The 18720-nt window shown below is 45.5% G+C and overlaps 1 protein-coding gene across 1 annotated transcript in view; it reads right to left on the bottom strand.

The window, feature by feature from the left end:
• LOC126195554 (uncharacterized) overlaps positions 1–17966 on the bottom strand; it is a 74610-nt gene extending 56644 nt beyond the window's left edge. The window contains exon 1 of the mRNA XM_049934178.1: positions 17899–17966. Within this exon, the coding sequence (XP_049790135.1) occupies positions 17899–17966 (68 nt within the window). The remainder of the gene's footprint in view (positions 1–17898) is intronic.
• Positions 17967–18720: the final 754 nt, after the last annotated feature.

The raw sequence follows: 18720 nt of genomic DNA, 5'->3' as shown, positions 1-18720 counted from the left end.
CAGCCTTCTCTGAATGGATAAATACAGGTCCTGTGTGGTTTTCAAGGGAATCTTGTACCATTCTTCGCCCAAAACAAGGGCAAGTTCAGGTGACGAAAATGGAGATGGTTGGCGTTCGCGCACCCTTCTCTCCAAGTAGAGCACAAAGGCTCAATAATATCGAGATTTGCTGATCGTGTTGGCCATGGAAGAAGCGACGCCGGTCGTGGTGGCCGAGCGGTTCTAGGCGCTACAGTCTGGAATCGCGCGACCGCTACGGTCGCAGGTTCGAATCCTCCCTCGGGCATGGGTGTGACTGATGTCTTTAGGTTAGTTAGGTTTAAGTAGTTCTCAGTTCTAGGGGACTTATGACCTCAGAAGTTAAGTCCCATAGTGCTCAGAGGCATTTGAGTCATTTGAAGAAGCGACAATTCATCCTCGTGATCACAAACCCACTCTCGACGACGCGAGTTGTGTGAACAGGTGCCCTGTCGCCTTGCAACACGGAATCACCATAGGGGAACAAACATTGTAACATCGGATGGGACTGGTTAGCCAAATCACATAATATTTGGTAGTAATGCGACCTTGCAGAGTAACTGTGGGGCCCATGGAACAGCACGACATAGCTGTTGAAATTATCACTGAACCGCCGCCACGTTTCACTTTTGGAACGTAGCCTCGGCCAGGGACTGGAAACAATGCGCAGAAGTACTTATGCGACAAAATGACATTCTTCCATTGCTGTATAGTCCATGATTTATGGTTTCGGTACCATTCTTACATTGCTGTATAGTCCGTGCTTTATGGTTTCGGTACCACATTTTCTTGTTACGGGCAATTGAATCACTGATGTGTGGTTTTGGAATTCCAACTCGCACTGTAGCTGCCTGCTTGTGGAACCCCTCCTTGTTGTTTTCGTGAGGATAGGGTTCGCTAGAGCCACATTCAGTTCTGCTGTGACTTTTGCAAGTGCCGTCACCTTGTTTTTCGTCACAGTCGTCTTCAATGAACTTCTGCCACGGTCACTCAACATACTTTCGTCCACGTTGTGACTTATCGGATGATGTTTTTCCTCTTTCCCTGTATGTGATATAAATATTCGATACTATGCCTCTTGAAACCGAACACTTCGGCTCTTGTGCTTACGGAAGCACCCATCGTCCGAGCACCAACAGTTTGCCCACTGAACCGTGACGAAATGTCATGGTTGGTTCTCTGCGTTTCCTCCTTGTCTCTAGCGCGTTCCTTTTGAGATTCCCGCTCCACGCTCTGCTGTTTCCTTACCCGTGCCACAGCAATGCCTCTGCGACGTGGTTACCGTCGTCGCTGGCGGCGCAGTGTACCAGTGTATCGCAGTTTGAAGGCGATTGGTATTGACTTGGCTGGGCAGTTTAATAAACAGCAATTGATTGGAGGTCCAAATGTTTTGACCACTATTTGTGTTAACGTGCCACAGCAATGCCTCTGCGACGTGGTTACCGTCGTCGCTGGCGGCGCAGTGTACCAGTGTATCGCAGTTTGAAGGCGATTGGTATTGACTTGGCTGGGCAGTTTAATAAACAGCAATTGATTGGAGGTCCAAATGTTTTGACCACTATTTGTGTTAACGTGCCACAGCAATGCCTCTGCGACGTGGTTACCGTCGTCGCTGGCGGCGCAGTGTACCAGTGTATCGCAGTTTGAAGGCGATTGGTATTGACTTGGCTGGGCAGTTTAATAAACAGCAATTGATTGGAGGTCCAAATGTTTTGACCACTATTTGTGTTAACGTGCCACAGCAATGCCTCTGCGACGTGGTTACCGTCGTCGCTGGCGGCGCAGTGTACCAGTGTATCGCAGTTTGAAGGCGATTGGTATTGACTTGGCTGGGCAGTTTAATAAACAGCAATTGATTGGAGGTCCAAATGTTTTGACCACTATTTGTGTTAACGTGCCACAGCAATGCCTCTGCGACGTGGTTACCGTCGTCGCTGGCGGCGCAGTGTACCAGTGTATCGCAGTTTGAAGGCGATTGGTATTGACTTGGCTGGGCAGTTTAATAAACAGCAATTGATTGGAGGTCCAAATGTTTTGACCACTATTTGTGTTAACGTGCCACAGCAATGCCTCTGCGACGTGGTTACCGTCGTCGCTGGCGGCGCAGTGTACCAGTGTATCGCAGTTTGAAGGCGATTGGTATTGACTTGGCTGGGCAGTTTAATAAACAGCAATTGATTGGAGGTCCAAATGTTTTGACCACTATTTGTGTTAACGTGCCACAGCAATGCCTCTGCGACGTGGTTACCGTCGTCGCTGGCGGCGCAGTGTACCAGTGTATCGCAGTTTGAAGGCGATTGGTATTGACTTGGCTGGGCAGTTTAATAAACAGCAATTGATTGGAGGTCCAAATGTTTTGACCACTATTTGTGTTAACGTGCCACAGCAATGCCTCTGCGACGTGGTTACCGTCGTCGCTGGCGGCGCAGTGTACCAGTGTATCGCAGTTTGAAGGCGATTGGTATTGACTTGGCTGGGCAGTTTAATAAACAGCAATTGATTGGAGGTCCAAATGTTTTGACCACTATTTGTGTTAACGTGCCACAGCAATGCCTCTGCGACGTGGTTACCGTCGTCGCTGGCGGCGCAGTGTACCAGTGTATCGCAGTTTGAAGGCGATTGGTATTGACTTGGCTGGGCAGTTTAATAAACAGCAATTGATTGGAGGTCCAAATGTTTTGACCACTATTTGTGTTAACGTGCCACAGCAATGCCTCTGCGACGTGGTTACCGTCGTCGCTGGCGGCGCAGTGTACCAGTGTATCGCAGTTTGAAGGCGATTGGTATTGACTTGGCTGGGCAGTTTAATAAACAGCAATTGATTGGAGGTCCAAATGTTTTGACCACTATTTGTGTTAACGTGCCACAGCAATGCCTCTGCGACGTGGTTACCGTCGTCGCTGGCGGCGCAGTGTACCAGTGTATCGCAGTTTGAAGGCGATTGGTATTGACTTGGCTGGGCAGTTTAATAAACAGCAATTGATTGGAGGTCCAAATGTTTTGACCACTATTTGTGTTAACGTGCCACAGCAATGCCTCTGCGACGTGGTTACCGTCGTCGCTGGCGGCGCAGTGTACCAGTGTATCGCAGTTTGAAGGCGATTGGTATTGACTTGGCTGGGCAGTTTAATAAACAGCAATTGATTGGAGGTCCAAATGTTTTGACCACTATTTGTGTTAACGTGCCACAGCAATGCCTCTGCGACGTGGTTACCGTCGTCGCTGGCGGCGCAGTGTACCAGTGTATCGCAGTTTGAAGGCGATTGGTATTGACTTGGCTGGGCAGTTTAATAAACAGCAATTGATTGGAGGTCCAAATGTTTTGACCACTATTTGTGTTAACGTGCCACAGCAATGCCTCTGCGACGTGGTTACCGTCGTCGCTGGCGGCGCAGTGTACCAGTGTATCGCAGTTTGAAGGCGATTGGTATTGACTTGGCTGGGCAGTTTAATAAACAGCAATTGATTGGAGGTCCAAATGTTTTGACCACTATTTGTGTTAACGTGCCACAGCAATGCCTCTGCGACGTGGTTACCGTCGTCGCTGGCGGCGCAGTGTACCAGTGTATCGCAGTTTGAAGGCGATTGGTATTGACTTGGCTGGGCAGTTTAATAAACAGCAATTGATTGGAGGTCCAAATGTTTTGACCACTATTTGTGTTAACGTGCCACAGCAATGCCTCTGCGACGTGGTTACCGTCGTCGCTGGCGGCGCAGTGTACCAGTGTATCGCAGTTTGAAGGCGATTGGTATTGACTTGGCTGGGCAGTTTAATAAACAGCAATTGATTGGAGGTCCAAATGTTTTGACCACTATTTGTGTTAACGTGCCACAGCAATGCCTCTGCGACGTGGTTACCGTCGTCGCTGGCGGCGCAGTGTACCAGTGTATCGCAGTTTGAAGGCGATTGGTATTGACTTGGCTGGGCAGTTTAATAAACAGCAATTGATTGGAGGTCCAAATGTTTTGACCACTATTTGTGTTAACGTGCCACAGCAATGCCTCTGCGACGTGGTTACCGTCGTCGCTGGCGGCGCAGTGTACCAGTGTATCGCAGTTTGAAGGCGATTGGTATTGACTTGGCTGGGCAGTTTAATAAACAGCAATTGATTGGAGGTCCAAATGTTTTGACCACTATTTGTGTTAACGTGCCACAGCAATGCCTCTGCGACGTGGTTACCGTCGTCGCTGGCGGCGCAGTGTACCAGTGTATCGCAGTTTGAAGGCGATTGGTATTGACTTGGCTGGGCAGTTTAATAAACAGCAATTGATTGGAGGTCCAAATGTTTTGACCACTATTTGTGTTAACGTGCCACAGCAATGCCTCTGCGACGTGGTTACCGTCGTCGCTGGCGGCGCAGTGTACCAGTGTATCGCAGTTTGAAGGCGATTGGTATTGACTTGGCTGGGCAGTTTAATAAACAGCAATTGATTGGAGGTCCAAATGTTTTGACCACTATTTGTGTTAACGTGCCACAGCAATGCCTCTGCGACGTGGTTACCGTCGTCGCTGGCGGCGCAGTGTACCAGTGTATCGCAGTTTGAAGGCGATTGGTATTGACTTGGCTGGGCAGTTTAATAAACAGCAATTGATTGGAGGTCCAAATGTTTTGACCACTATTTGTGTTAACGTGCCACAGCAATGCCTCTGCGACGTGGTTACCGTCGTCGCTGGCGGCGCAGTGTACCAGTGTATCGCAGTTTGAAGGCGATTGGTATTGACTTGGCTGGGCAGTTTAATAAACAGCAATTGATTGGAGGTCCAAATGTTTTGACCACTATTTGTGTTAACGTGCCACAGCAATGCCTCTGCGACGTGGTTACCGTCGTCGCTGGCGGCGCAGTGTACCAGTGTATCGCAGTTTGAAGGCGATTGGTATTGACTTGGCTGGGCAGTTTAATAAACAGCAATTGATTGGAGGTCCAAATGTTTTGACCACTATTTGTGTTAACGTGCCACAGCAATGCCTCTGCGACGTGGTTACCGTCGTCGCTGGCGGCGCAGTGTACCAGTGTATCGCAGTTTGAAGGCGATTGGTATTGACTTGGCTGGGCAGTTTAATAAACAGCAATTGATTGGAGGTCCAAATGTTTTGACCACTATTTGTGTTAACGTGCCACAGCAATGCCTCTGCGACGTGGTTACCGTCGTCGCTGGCGGCGCAGTGTACCAGTGTATCGCAGTTTGAAGGCGATTGGTATTGACTTGGCTGGGCAGTTTAATAAACAGCAATTGATTGGAGGTCCAAATGTTTTGACCACTATTTGTGTTAACGTGCCACAGCAATGCCTCTGCGACGTGGTTACCGTCGTCGCTGGCGGCGCAGTGTACCAGTGTATCGCAGTTTGAAGGCGATTGGTATTGACTTGGCTGGGCAGTTTAATAAACAGCAATTGATTGGAGGTCCAAATGTTTTGACCACTATTTGTGTTAACGTGCCACAGCAATGCCTCTGCGACGTGGTTACCGTCGTCGCTGGCGGCGCAGTGTACCAGTGTATCGCAGTTTGAAGGCGATTGGTATTGACTTGGCTGGGCAGTTTAATAAACAGCAATTGATTGGAGGTCCAAATGTTTTGACCACTATTTGTGTTAACGTGCCACAGCAATGCCTCTGCGACGTGGTTACCGTCGTCGCTGGCGGCGCAGTGTACCAGTGTATCGCAGTTTGAAGGCGATTGGTATTGACTTGGCTGGGCAGTTTAATAAACAGCAATTGATTGGAGGTCCAAATGTTTTGACCACTATTTGTGTTAACGTGCCACAGCAATGCCTCTGCGACGTGGTTACCGTCGTCGCTGGCGGCGCAGTGTACCAGTGTATCGCAGTTTGAAGGCGATTGGTATTGACTTGGCTGGGCAGTTTAATAAACAGCAATTGATTGGAGGTCCAAATGTTTTGACCACTATTTGTGTTAACGTGCCACAGCAATGCCTCTGCGACGTGGTTACCGTCGTCGCTGGCGGCGCAGTGTACCAGTGTATCGCAGTTTGAAGGCGATTGGTATTGACTTGGCTGGGCAGTTTAATAAACAGCAATTGATTGGAGGTCCAAATGTTTTGACCACTATTTGTGTTAACGTGCCACAGCAATGCCTCTGCGACGTGGTTACCGTCGTCGCTGGCGGCGCAGTGTACCAGTGTATCGCAGTTTGAAGGCGATTGGTATTGACTTGGCTGGGCAGTTTAATAAACAGCAATTGATTGGAGGTCCAAATGTTTTTCGGGGACTCCATCTGAACTTCACCTGTGATGTACAAGCAGTGTTTGGAGGTAGTACCTGGTTGACACTTTCTGTTGTGTGGGGCAATCAAGCAGATTATGGTGGCCTCGAAGCATTTCCAGATGCTAACATTTTGGCTTGGAAGACATGGAGTATTGCTGAGACTACAGGACTGTTGGCTAAACAGCCTTATAGTACTCTTGTTCCAAGCATGCCATTTGTTTTGACTACGAGAAGGAAGAAGAAGTTAAATGCTGATGAGTATCTCTTTTTATGGGCGAAAGTCGCTGTTTGCGGGAGAGCGTAGGTCGGCAGGAGGAACTCTGATTGCGGACGTCTGGGAGTGTACAGGAGGCCAAGCTGTTTTCTTGATGGTTTGGCGTGACCCGTGTCAGACGTGATGCATTGTTAAAGCCGTGATAGCAGCCAATGTTACTGTCTTGGTCGCAGGTGGATCCAGGCGGATGAGGCCTGGTTGTCCGTTGAAACTCCTATCCTACGGCAGTCATCGGACTTAAAGTAAGACGTTTTGACCACTATTTGCGGCATTTGCAAGCAACTGAGGATTCCGACGTCTGCAGTAATTCGGCGAAGATTATTTGTTTCGTCGGTGTGTAAATGATTGAACAAGGAGCAGTTTATTTAATGTTTACCTTGTGCTCGTGTTCTGCGTGTGCTGCTTGCGAGTGTAAACTTGACTCTCACTTTGGCCTGTTGATTTTGATCCCATCGTCAAATACTGAATGCAAGTAGTGACTTTCAGTTAAGTAACTGGATTCTTTCTTTCCTCATCACGACGCGTATTAAATGGCAAAGTAGAATTGTAGACCTTAACTTGCTACCTCATTTGCGTTGTATCAATAACAGAGCCTAACTATTAACTAGTTAAGGCTTGTGGTAAACAAAGGTATTTAAGTATGTTGTTTTAAAATATTATCTGAAATGTGTCAATGATTTATGTTGCACTAGTTGATTCTGGGGTATGAGCGGAAGTGTTGACATGTCTGCAATCCTTCTAGTTTTGATTGGTTTGGAAACTTTAGTTGAGAGACAAACTAGCGTGCTTTAGTCCTGCCTTGGGTTAAGGCTATATTCGGTCTCTGGCATTTGTACTGCATGCTGCAATATCCTCCAGTGGTTTCATGGTTGTTATATTCTCAAACTAGGTGTTTGCGTTAAACATGCTTTGGGCTCGGCGTTTCGCCCCTCAGCTGAGTGTACAGTCAATTGATTGTCCATCGTACGCCACATCGGTAATGGTCAACCTGTCATCAGTTGATTTCAATGCTGTAGTTAGTTGTAAATTAGTACTGGTTCCATTACCTTCTGACCAGAGCTCTTGCTCGACGCTTGTCTTTAAATACGCCGCTAACCTGGTTAGCGTATGTTGTGGCTAGCTTAAATTAATCACTGCTCAATAGCCGAACACAGTTTGTCGGCCGTCAGAAGCCATGTATGTGTTATTTATTCCTTTATTCTAGTCAATCAAATGGTTCAAATGGCTCTGAGCACTATGGGACTCAACATCTTAGGTCATAAGTCCCCTAGAACTTAGAACTACTTAAACCTAACTAACCTAAGGACATCACACACACCCATGCCCGAAGCAGGATTCGAACCTGCGACCGTAGCAGTCCCGCGGTTCCGGACTGCAGCGCCAGAACCGCTAGACCACCGCGGCCGGCTCTAGTCACTCTACAAGCATATTATTCTTAATTTTGCTATTCTAGGTAGCCATTAAGTTGCCATTTTTGGGGTGTTTAAATGGAGTGCGGCTCCTTTGAGTATAGATTTGACAATTTCCAATTTATTGTTTTTGCACCTGTTTTTAATCGGTGGAATTTGAATGTTTTTTATTACTGTTGAGCTGTACTTAATGTCATATTCTAAGCAAAGGAACTTATAAAGGAACTTATTGGATTTTAACTGTCGCCGCAAGGTGTTGTGGACGGCGCACTTTCCTGTTATTCACCTTAATGTTCAATCAACGTGAAAACTTGCTAATTATTTTCCCTTTAAATTGAGTGTGCCTGCCTTGATGTTATAAGTGACTGTTTCATAACCAGTTCTTTACTGCGTCTACGCGCATATTTATATTTGTGGGAGAACTTAAATTTTGTTCGCGTGTTGAACTTTAACTAAAGTGCAGAAAACTGAATCAGAGGTTTATTATTGTTCTAGTGCTATTATCTGTCAAGTGTAACAGGCGACATTTACTTGGTCTGTTATCAAGTGTTACAATAAATGCAAATTGCAGTGAAGTGATGCGCTATTTCAGTTGTTCCTGTGATTTCCTATCCCCGCATATAATATTTAATTGTTTGATATAAGACTGATTAAGCCTTTTTTGAAATATTGGAGAGATGTGCGCGTGTCTCATCCACGTTCGAATTCATTTAGCTCCGACATAATGTAGTCACACCCACACAGAACACTGCTCCGACCACAACTGACCAGTGCAACATAGAGAAGACACTGCATATCCGTCATTCGTAGTCAAACACAACACGCAATATCCAGGTTTGGCTAGCATCTTCATGTATGTTCAAGCATGTAGTTCTGCCAGCGTCTCTGTATTTTTATCCAACTCCTGTATCTTTCGGTCATAGGGAGGTACTCTCTCTACCGAGGCTGACGAAAGGACAGAACATGCAGAGTGATTCAAATAGACAAAGCAGATTTCAATTGTTTATTATAGACGAACTATGAAAGATAGAAACATATAGCTCATGTCACTGCATAAAGAAAGGTTCAAAGTTTTCTGTTCGCACAGACACTATAGCACTCACTTAACATGAGCACTATGCGTTGTAATGCATATATGCCTTCCCTTGATATGTTTAAGCCAAGTATTACGCACATCTATGCGATCAGGAATGCTCAGTAGCATCCAGGCTACATGTACATTTAACTACAGTATTAAGCATAAGCAAGGAGCATTAGTGATGAAATCATAGGAGGCAATGTTGTGCAACCTTAGTAGGGACAAGATCCGACTATTCTGGAGTAGGATCTTACAATCTGAGACAGTTTTCCAAGACAAACTTCCGTCACAATGTCCGCAAACGTGACGTCAGATCCGCCTAGCAACAGCGGTCGGAACGGCCATTGGCTGAAGGTGTAGGAAACGAGAGAAGTGTCCCTATTGGCTGAGGGAGAAAGGGGGGGTCTCTCTTGGCCTTCGGGAAGACAGGGCGAGTCAGTCGCGAGGAGCCACGCAAAACGCACGGTCGAGTAACCGAGGCGGCTCTAAAAGAACGGTCGCGAGTGCATATTTCAGATGTTAAGCAAGATATAATGTGAAGTTATTAGTTATAAGAACGCCACCTGTCGTTGGTAGTGTCTATCATTATGTAAAGTCAGAAAACTGTGTTAATGTGTGTAAAGGGTCGAATATAACGGCCGCCATATTGCAAATACTGATTCTGTGACGTGTGTGACAAAGCAATTTCTGTATTAAAACAAGTATAGTTCAAACTTTGTTGACAATTAACAACTGGCATACCTAAACACTCCACTTCAGCAGGATCACCACCTACATGAAACCTGGCGACTGAGAGCTACTACTGTGCTACGACGGACTTACCGAAGCAGCAAGACACCAGGCTAGTGATACCGCCCAGAGAAGTAATCCTTCTCACTACAATGTCAATGAGGGTGTTGTAGCGTTGCTCGAGAAACATCGAAACAGTAGTCCATTTCATTCCATACACGAATCAACAGGTCCCTGTTTATTAACCGACAGCTTCAACAATTCGATTTCCCAGTTCTTGAAGAGTTGCTGCCATAGATGGGACCACAACCCCACAGAAAATGATCGCAAGGTGTGAGGTGTGATGGCCTGGAAGCCCAAAAGCAATGAACAAAATCTTGTTATCGACCTCTTCCAGTCCAATGTTGTCGGATGGTGATGTTAAGACCACATCGCACCTCAGGGTGAAATCATTGGAATATTCGTGGAGTTGAAGAAACAACCAGTTTTGGACCCTATGCAGGTATGACATTCCTATTAACAGTTTCCTCCTACAGAAATGAAGGGCCATAAACTTTGTGAACAGAAACGACACAAAGCACATTCAGTTTCGATGAGTCTCTTTCATATTTGACGACAACGCCAGGATTCTGTGATCTCCGAATTCTTACACTGTGGCGGTTTACTTCACCCGATAGATGACACGTCGATTCTTCGGAAAAGATGAGTCGTTTGTAAAATGTGTCCCTTGCCATATCCTGGAGAAATGAAATGCAAAATTCGCACCTTCTGTTACGGTCACTGGGACGCAATTGCCGCAGTAACTGCAAATTGTAAGGCTTCATATAGAGGGAGTCGTTTCAGAACACGCCACAGCGTTGTTTGAGGAAGTTGGAGTTCCTGACCTGCCCGTCTTGTGGACTTACGGTGGCTCCGTGTGAACGCATCTCGGATACGGTCGACAGTTTCATTTTTGGAAATTTGTGGTAAGTTCCTATGGGACCAAACTACCGAGGTCATCGGTCCCTAGGCTTATACACTACTTGATCTAACTTAAACTATCTTACGCTAAAGACAGCACACACACCCATGCACGAGGGACGTCTCGAACTTCCAACGGGAGGAGCCGCGTGAACTGTGACAAGGCGCCTAACACCACGCGGCTACCACATGCGGGGACATTTTCATCAGATGGGTGTGGCTGAGCAGTGCTCCTCCGTTTGTACAAGCAACCTACTTTCAAGAATATTGTATGCCAGTCATAAATCTCTTGTGCAGAGGCGGTTTCTTGCTGAAACGACATTTCACTAGAATAATGGACTGACTTCCTGCAAATTCTAACCGACAAAATGATTTCTCTTGTGCTGTGGTCGGCATGTTGCTACAAACAAACAACAATGCAACTGTGTCAAAAGTATGAACATTCCTCTGTCCAGTGACATGCGCAATGTTTTTCCTATCTTTTATAGTTTGTCTGTAATGAACAATTGAAATCTGTTCTTTCTTTTTTATCAACCATTATAATGTGCAGCTATTAACACTCTGCTTGAAATCTGTTTTTTCTTTTTTACCGACCGCTATAATGTGCAGCTATTAACTCTCTGCCTGGTAACCACTCAGATAGTCAAAATCACCAGTCAGCGACCTCTTTGTCGCCCTTTCACACTGGAAACACATTTCGTTGTTTGGTGCGTTTCCTTGAAAATCGTTTTATGGTGGCGGTAACATGGAAACTTTACAACCTATCGGCGGTTAACCTACATATACATCTACATCTATACCTTGCAAACGACTCTGAAGAGCGTGGCAGAGGATACATTTCACAGTGCCACATGCTTGCGTTTATGTGCATTGCATTCGTGTACGAAGCGCAGGCTGGTACACTGATTAAACGCTTCTGTTCTCGCTTTAATTTGTCTAATCATCTCCATGACGTCCTGATGAGAAATGGAAATGGTCGTATGGCGTCAGTGCCCGGGAGCTCTCAGACGGGAAGTTTGGCCGCCAAGTGCAGGTCTTATTGAGTGCGACGCCACACTAGGCGACCTGCGCATCGACAATGGGGATGAAATGGTGATGAGGACAGCACAACACTCAGTCGCTGAGGGGAGAAACTCTCCCTCCCAGCTGGGAATCGAACCTGGGCCCCGGTGCATGGCAATCCAACGTGCTGACCATTCAGCTATTGGGGCGGACATCCTTATGGGAGCAATATGTAGAAGGAACTACATCTCTAGATACCCCATTTAATAACGATTCTTGAAACTTTTTAATCAGACTTTCACTGGGTAGCTGACGTCTTTATTCAGGTGTCTGCCAGTCAGGAGTCACAGCAGCTCCGTGGCACTTTGGAATCGGACAAACAATTCTGTGACCATTCGTGCTGCCATTCTCTGTATACATTCAATATTCCTCAATACTCCTATCTGGTATGGGCCCCGTACATATGAGCAATAATCTAGAATGAAGCGGATGATTGTTTTGCAAACTATCTCCTTTGTAGACTGACTTCTAGTTCTCATTACCACGTCAATGACTCGAAGTCTGCACGCAGTTTTACCTCTACGACAATCGCACTTCATATCTCCACAAACTGCTACACCCATGTGTTTCTATGAGTTGACTGATTTCAGATTTGACACAGTCCTATTTTTAGTCATAGGATTCTACGTTTCTGCGATTTGCAAAGTGTCTTATTTTACGTTTCTAAACAATTACAGAAATTTGTCGAAGTTTGTACCATATAGAAGTCTTATCAAGATCAAATTTGGCAAAGTTTGTACCATATATAAGACTTATCAAGATGTGCCGCCCCCCCAATGAACCATGGACCTTGCCGTTGGTGGGGAGGCTTGCGTGCCTCAGCGATACAGATAGCCGTACCATAGGTGCAGCCACAACAGAGGGGTATCTGTTGAGAGGCCAGACAAATGTGTGGTTCCTGAAGAGGGGCAGCAGCCCTTACAGTAGTTGCAGGGGCAACAGTCTGGATGATTGGCTGATCTGGCCTTGTAACACTAACCAAAACGGCCTTGCTGTGCTGGTACTGCGAACGGCTGAAAGCAAGGGGAAACTACGGCTGTAATTTTTCCTGAGGGCATGCAGCTTTACAGTATGGTTAAATGATGATGGCGTCCTCTTGGGTAAAATATTCCGGAGGTGAAATAGTCCCCCATTTGGATCTCCGGGTGGGGACTACTCAAGAGGATGTCGTTATCAGGAGAAAGACAACTGGCGTTCTACGGGTCAAAGCGTGGAATGTCAACCCTTAATCGGGCAGGTGGGTTAGAAAATTTAAAAAGGGAAATGGATAGGTTAAAGTTAGATATTGTGGGAATTAGTGAAGTTTGGTGGCAGGAGTAACAAGACCTCTAGTCAGGTGACTACAGGGTTATAAACACAAAATCAAATAGGGGTAATGCAGGAGTAGGTTTAATAATGAATAGGAAAATAGGAATGCGGGTAAGCTACTACAAACAGCATAGTGAACGCGTTATTGTGGCCAAGATAGATACGAAGCCCACGCCTACCACAGTAGTACAAGTTTATATGCCAACTAGCTCTGCAGATGACGAAGAAATTGAAGAAATGTATGATGAAACAAAAGAAATTATTCAGGTAGTGAAGGGAGACGAAAATTTAATAGTGATGGGTGACTGGATTTCATCAGTAGAAAAAGGGGGAGAAGGAAACGTAGTAGGTGAATATGGATTGGGAGTAAGAAACGAAAGAGGAAGCCGCCTGGTAGAATTTTGCGCAGAGCACAACTTAATCGTAGCTAACACTTGGTTCAAGAATCATAAAAGAAGACTGTATACATGGAAGAAGCCTGGATATACTGACAGGTTTCAGATAGATAATGGTAAGACACAGATTTAGGAACCAGGTTTTAAAATGTAAGACAAATGCAGGGGCAGATGTGGATTCTGACCACAATCTATTGGTTATGAACTGTAGATTAAAACTGAAGAAACTGCAAAAAGGTGGGAATTAAAGGAGATGGGACCTGGATAAACTGAAAGAACCAGAGTTGTAGAGAGTTTCAGGGAGAGCACCAGGGAACAATTGACAAGAATGGGGGAAAGAAATACAGTAGAAGCAGAATGGGTAGCTCTGAGGGATGAAGTAGTGAAGGCAGCAGAGGATCAAGTAGGAAAAAAGACGAGGGCTAGTAGAAATCCTTGGGTAAGAGAAGAAATATTGAATTTAGTTGATGAAAGGAGAAAATATAAAAATGCAGTAAATGAAGCAGGCGAAAAGGAATACAAACGTCTCAAAAATGAGATCGACAGGAAGCGCAAAATGGCTAAGCAGGGATGGCTAGAGGACAAATGTAAGGATGTAGAGGCTTATCTCACTAGGGGTGAGATAGATACTGCCTACAGGAAAATTAAAGAGACCTTTGGAGAAAAGAGAACCGCTTGTATGAATATCAACAGCTCAGATGGAAACCCAGTTCTAAGCAAAGAAGGGAAAGCAGAAAGGTGGAAGGAGTATATAGAGGGTCTATACAAGGGCGATGTACTTGAGGACAATATTTTGGAAATGGAAGAGGATGTAGATGAAGATGAAATGGGAGATATGATACTGCGTGAAGAGTTCGACAGAGCACCTGAGTCGAAACAAAGCCCCAGGACTAGACAACATTCCATTAGAACTACTGACAGCCTTGGGAGAGCCAGTCCTGACTAAACTCTACCATATGGTGAGCAAGATGAATGAGACAGGTGAAATACCCTCAGACTTCAAAAAGAATATATCCAATCCCAAAGAAAGCAGGTGTTGACAGATGTGAAAATTACCGAACTATCAGTTTAATAAGTCATGGCTGCAAAATACTAACGCGAATTCTCTACAAACTAATGGAAAAACTGATAGAAGCCGACCTCGGGGAAGATCAGTTTGGATTCCGTAGAAATATCGGAACACGTGAGGCAATACTGACCCTACGACTTATTTTAGAAGCTAGATTAAGAAAAGGCAAACCTACGTTTCTAGCATTTGTTGACTTAGAGAAAGCTTTTGACAATGTTGACTGGAATGCTCTCTTTCAAATTCTGAAGGTGGCAGGGGTAAAATACAGGGAGCGAAAAGCTATTTACAATTTGTACAGAAACCAGATTGCAGTTATAAGAGTCGAGGGACATGAAAGGGAAGCAGTAGTTGGAAAGGGAGTGAGACATGGTTGTAGCCTCTCCCCGATGTTATTCAATCTCTATATTGAGCAAGCAATGAAGGAAACAAAAGAAAAATTCGGAGTGGGTATTAAAATCAATGGAGAAGAAATAAAGACTTTGAGGTTCGCCGATGACATTGTAATTCTGTCAGAGACAGCAAAGGACTCTGAAGAGCAGTTAAACGGAATGGATAGTGTCTTGAAAGGAGGATATAAGATGAACACCAACAAAAGCAAAACGAGGATAATGGAATGTAGTCGAATTATGTCAGGTGATGCTGAGGGAATTAGATTAGGAAATGAGACACTGAAAGTAGTAAAGGAGTTTTGCTATTTGGGGAGCAAAATAACTGATGACGGTCGAAGTAGAGAGGACATAAAATGTAGACTGGCAATGGCAAGGAAAACATTTCTGAAGAACAGAAATTTGTTAACATCGAGTATAGATTTAAGTGTCAGGAAGTCGTTTCTGAAAGTATTTGTATGGAGTGTAGCCATGTATGGAAGTGAAACATGGACGATAAATATTTTGGACAAGAAGAGAATAGAATCTTTCGAAATGTGGTGTTACGGAAGAATGCTGATGATTGGATGGGTAGATCACATAACTAATGAGGAAGTGTTGAACAGGATTGGGGAGAAGATATGTTTGTGGCACAACTTGACTAGAAGAAGGGATCGGTTGGTAGGACATGTTCTGAGGCATCAAGGGATCAGCAGTTTAGTATTGGAGGGCAGTGTGGAGGGTAAAAATCGTAGAGGGAGACCAAGAGACGAATACACTAAGCAGATTCAGAAGGATGTAGGTTGCAGTAGGTACTGGGAGATGAAGAAGCTTGCACAGGATAGAGTAACATGGAGAGCTGCATCTAACCAGTCTCAGGACTGAAGACCACAACAACAACCACATCAAGATGTGAGTGAGGAGTTGTGCAGCACTTTTCAGACAGTGTCCACCTCCGTAGCCGAGTGGTGAGTGCGGCAGAATGCCATGCGAGGGAGTGCCCCGGGTTCGATTCCCGGTCGGGTTGGAGATTTTCTCCGCTCAGGACTGAGCGCTGTATTTTCCTCAGCATCACTTCATCCTCATAGACATGCAAGCCGTCGCAGTGGCGTCAGCAAAAAGTCTAGCACCAGGTGACCGGTCCACCCGACGGCGGCCCCTAGCCAAATGGACATTTCATTTCGTTATAGATAATAGCATCATCCAAAAAAAATCTGATGTTAGTATTTATTTTGTCTGCCAGGATATTAATATTCAACGTGAACAAGAAGGTCCCGAAAACAGTCTCTAAGGTCCCGATAACAGTCTCTTGGTGATGACCAGCTGAACGGATCTTGTTTGGGATAGGGAGCACACGAGCGTGTTCGCTAGTGCCAATGCGCTCGCAGACGTCATACTGATGCAGTTAAAAATAAGTCAGGAACATGAGTAAACTAGAGGAATATAATATAATCGGTTACAAGAGTGCCCAAAACTGAAAAATACACTCCTGGAAATTGAAATAAGAACACCGTGAATTCATTGTCCCAGGAAGGGGAAACTTTATTGACACATTCCTGGGGTCAGATACATCACATGATCACACTGACAGAACCACAGGCACATAGATACAGGCAACAGAGCATGCACATTGTCGGCACTAGTACAGTGTATATCCACCTTTCGCAGCAATGCAGGCTGCTACTCTCCCATGGAGACGATCGTAGAGATGCTGGATGTAGTCCTGTGGAACGGCTTGCCATGCCATTTCCACCTGGCGCCTCAGTTGGACCAGCGTTCGTGCTGGACGTGCAGACCGCGTGAGACGACGCTTCATCCAGTCCCAAACATGCTCAATGGGGGACAGATCCGGAGATCTTGCTGGCCAGGGTAGTTGACTTACACCTTCTAGAGCACGTTGGGTGGCACGGGATACATGCGGACGTGCATTGTCCTGTTGGAACAGCAAGTTCCCTTGCCGGTCTAGGAATGGTAGAACGATGGGTTCGATGACGGTTTGGATGTACCGTGCACTATTCAGTGTCCCCTCGACGATCACCAGTGGTGTACGGCCAGTGTAGGAGATCGCTCCCCACACCATGATGCCGGGTGTCCCTAATTTGCTGGGAAGTGGCGGTGCGGTCCCCTACGGCACTGCGTAGGATCCTACGATCTTGGCGTGCATCCGTGCGTCGCTGCGGTCCGGTCCCAGGTTGACGGGCACGTGCACCTTCCGCCGACCACTGGCGACAACATCGATGTACTGTGGAGACCTCACGCCCCACGTGTTGAGCAATTCGGCGGTACGTCCACCCGGCCTCCCGCATGCCCACTATACGCCCTCGCTCAAAGTCCGTCAATTGCACATACGGTTCACGTCCACGCTGGCGCGGCATGCTACCAGTGTTAAAGACTGCGATGGAGCTCCGTATGCCACGGCAAACTGGCTGACACTGACGGCGGCGGTGCACAAATGCTGCGCAGCTAGCGCCATTCGACGGCCAACACCGCGGTTCCTGGTGTGTCCGCTGTGCCGTGCGTGTGATCATTGCTTGTACAGCCCTCTCGCAGTGTCCGGAGCAAGTAAGGTGGGTCTGACACACCGGTGTCAATGTGTTCTTTTTTCCATTTCCAGGAGTGTATTTCGAATTTGACGGGTTAAATTTGGCATGTTCAGAGAAGCGGAGCGTAAAAGCGTTAACTAGAGGGAGATACGGTTCATATAACAATTTAGGTGCTCACCAACCTGATCTCGTAATCGCTACAAGCTACCAGGTTCTTCCTAGATGGTCATCGCTCCTCGCAAATTTGCGGAACTCTTGATATCGGAATGTCAGGTGTGAAGAATATCAGCTTTCGTAGTTCATGGATCATTGTCATTAACGTCACTGGCGTAAGTTTTACTCTCAAAAGAAAATGCAGGTACATTACAATCACCGAAAGTCGACATGAGAGTAGTGTGATGGCAGTATCTGGACGTGCTGCTACCGAGACTTACTTGCTAGTGTGGTACTCTGAACAACTTACCCAGTATCTCTTGGTGGTTGCTTGGGCCATACGTAGTCCTTCATGTAGGTTGACATGAAGGCGTCCATGATGAAATATACCTGCAACAAAGTCAGGTTGCATCTATACGTCACGCTTACACAAAGTGGTAGCACGATCACTTTCTCAATAAAACAAAATTTTCGTGTAATTTTTCTTTGCATCTTCCGTTAGTTCCATGTTACATGGTTCGCTTTGCACGATATTGCATAATGACACAAACTATATCAGTTTACAGTATGTTACATTAACTGGTATTTATAGCCGAATGCTGGCCTTTTACAAATGAGGTAGCATAATAGGAAACAATATTTGACGTAATATTTTTTCACAAGTGAGCATGTAACATTTTTACGTTAAATAAGTTACAAATTTCTAAAAAAAGAATTCTTCTGTGAAATAGAAAAGGGTGCTCAGAAGGAACTTTTTCAGGTTTCTTAGCTTCGCTGTCTGTCAGGTTTTTAATATCATTGGATTAGTGATAAAAATTTAGGAAGCAGCGATATTCACTCTTTTCTGAGCTGAAATCAATTTAAATGAAACCTAATGATGGTCGTGTTTTCTTCTAATATTGTAACTATGGGTATCATTATTTGTGCTGAATTCTAATGGATTACAGTCAGTTCCACAAGAAAGTCTATGCCGTTATTTGTACGAAATTAAAGACAGTATTATAAATATATGTTTACATCAAAATAATTGCACAGTTACCTAACAGTTAATCCAATCGCCGCCATTATCGATTATATCTTGGCACCTTATCCCTCTCTCTAATAAATCATCCACGTTTCCAAATTCTAAATA

This window comes from Schistocerca nitens, chromosome 7 (genome assembly GCF_023898315.1).
Source record: "Schistocerca nitens isolate TAMUIC-IGC-003100 chromosome 7, iqSchNite1.1, whole genome shotgun sequence".
Taxonomy (NCBI): domain Eukaryota; kingdom Metazoa; phylum Arthropoda; class Insecta; order Orthoptera; family Acrididae; genus Schistocerca; species Schistocerca nitens.
This window is presented reverse-complemented; position numbering and strand designations above follow the sequence as displayed.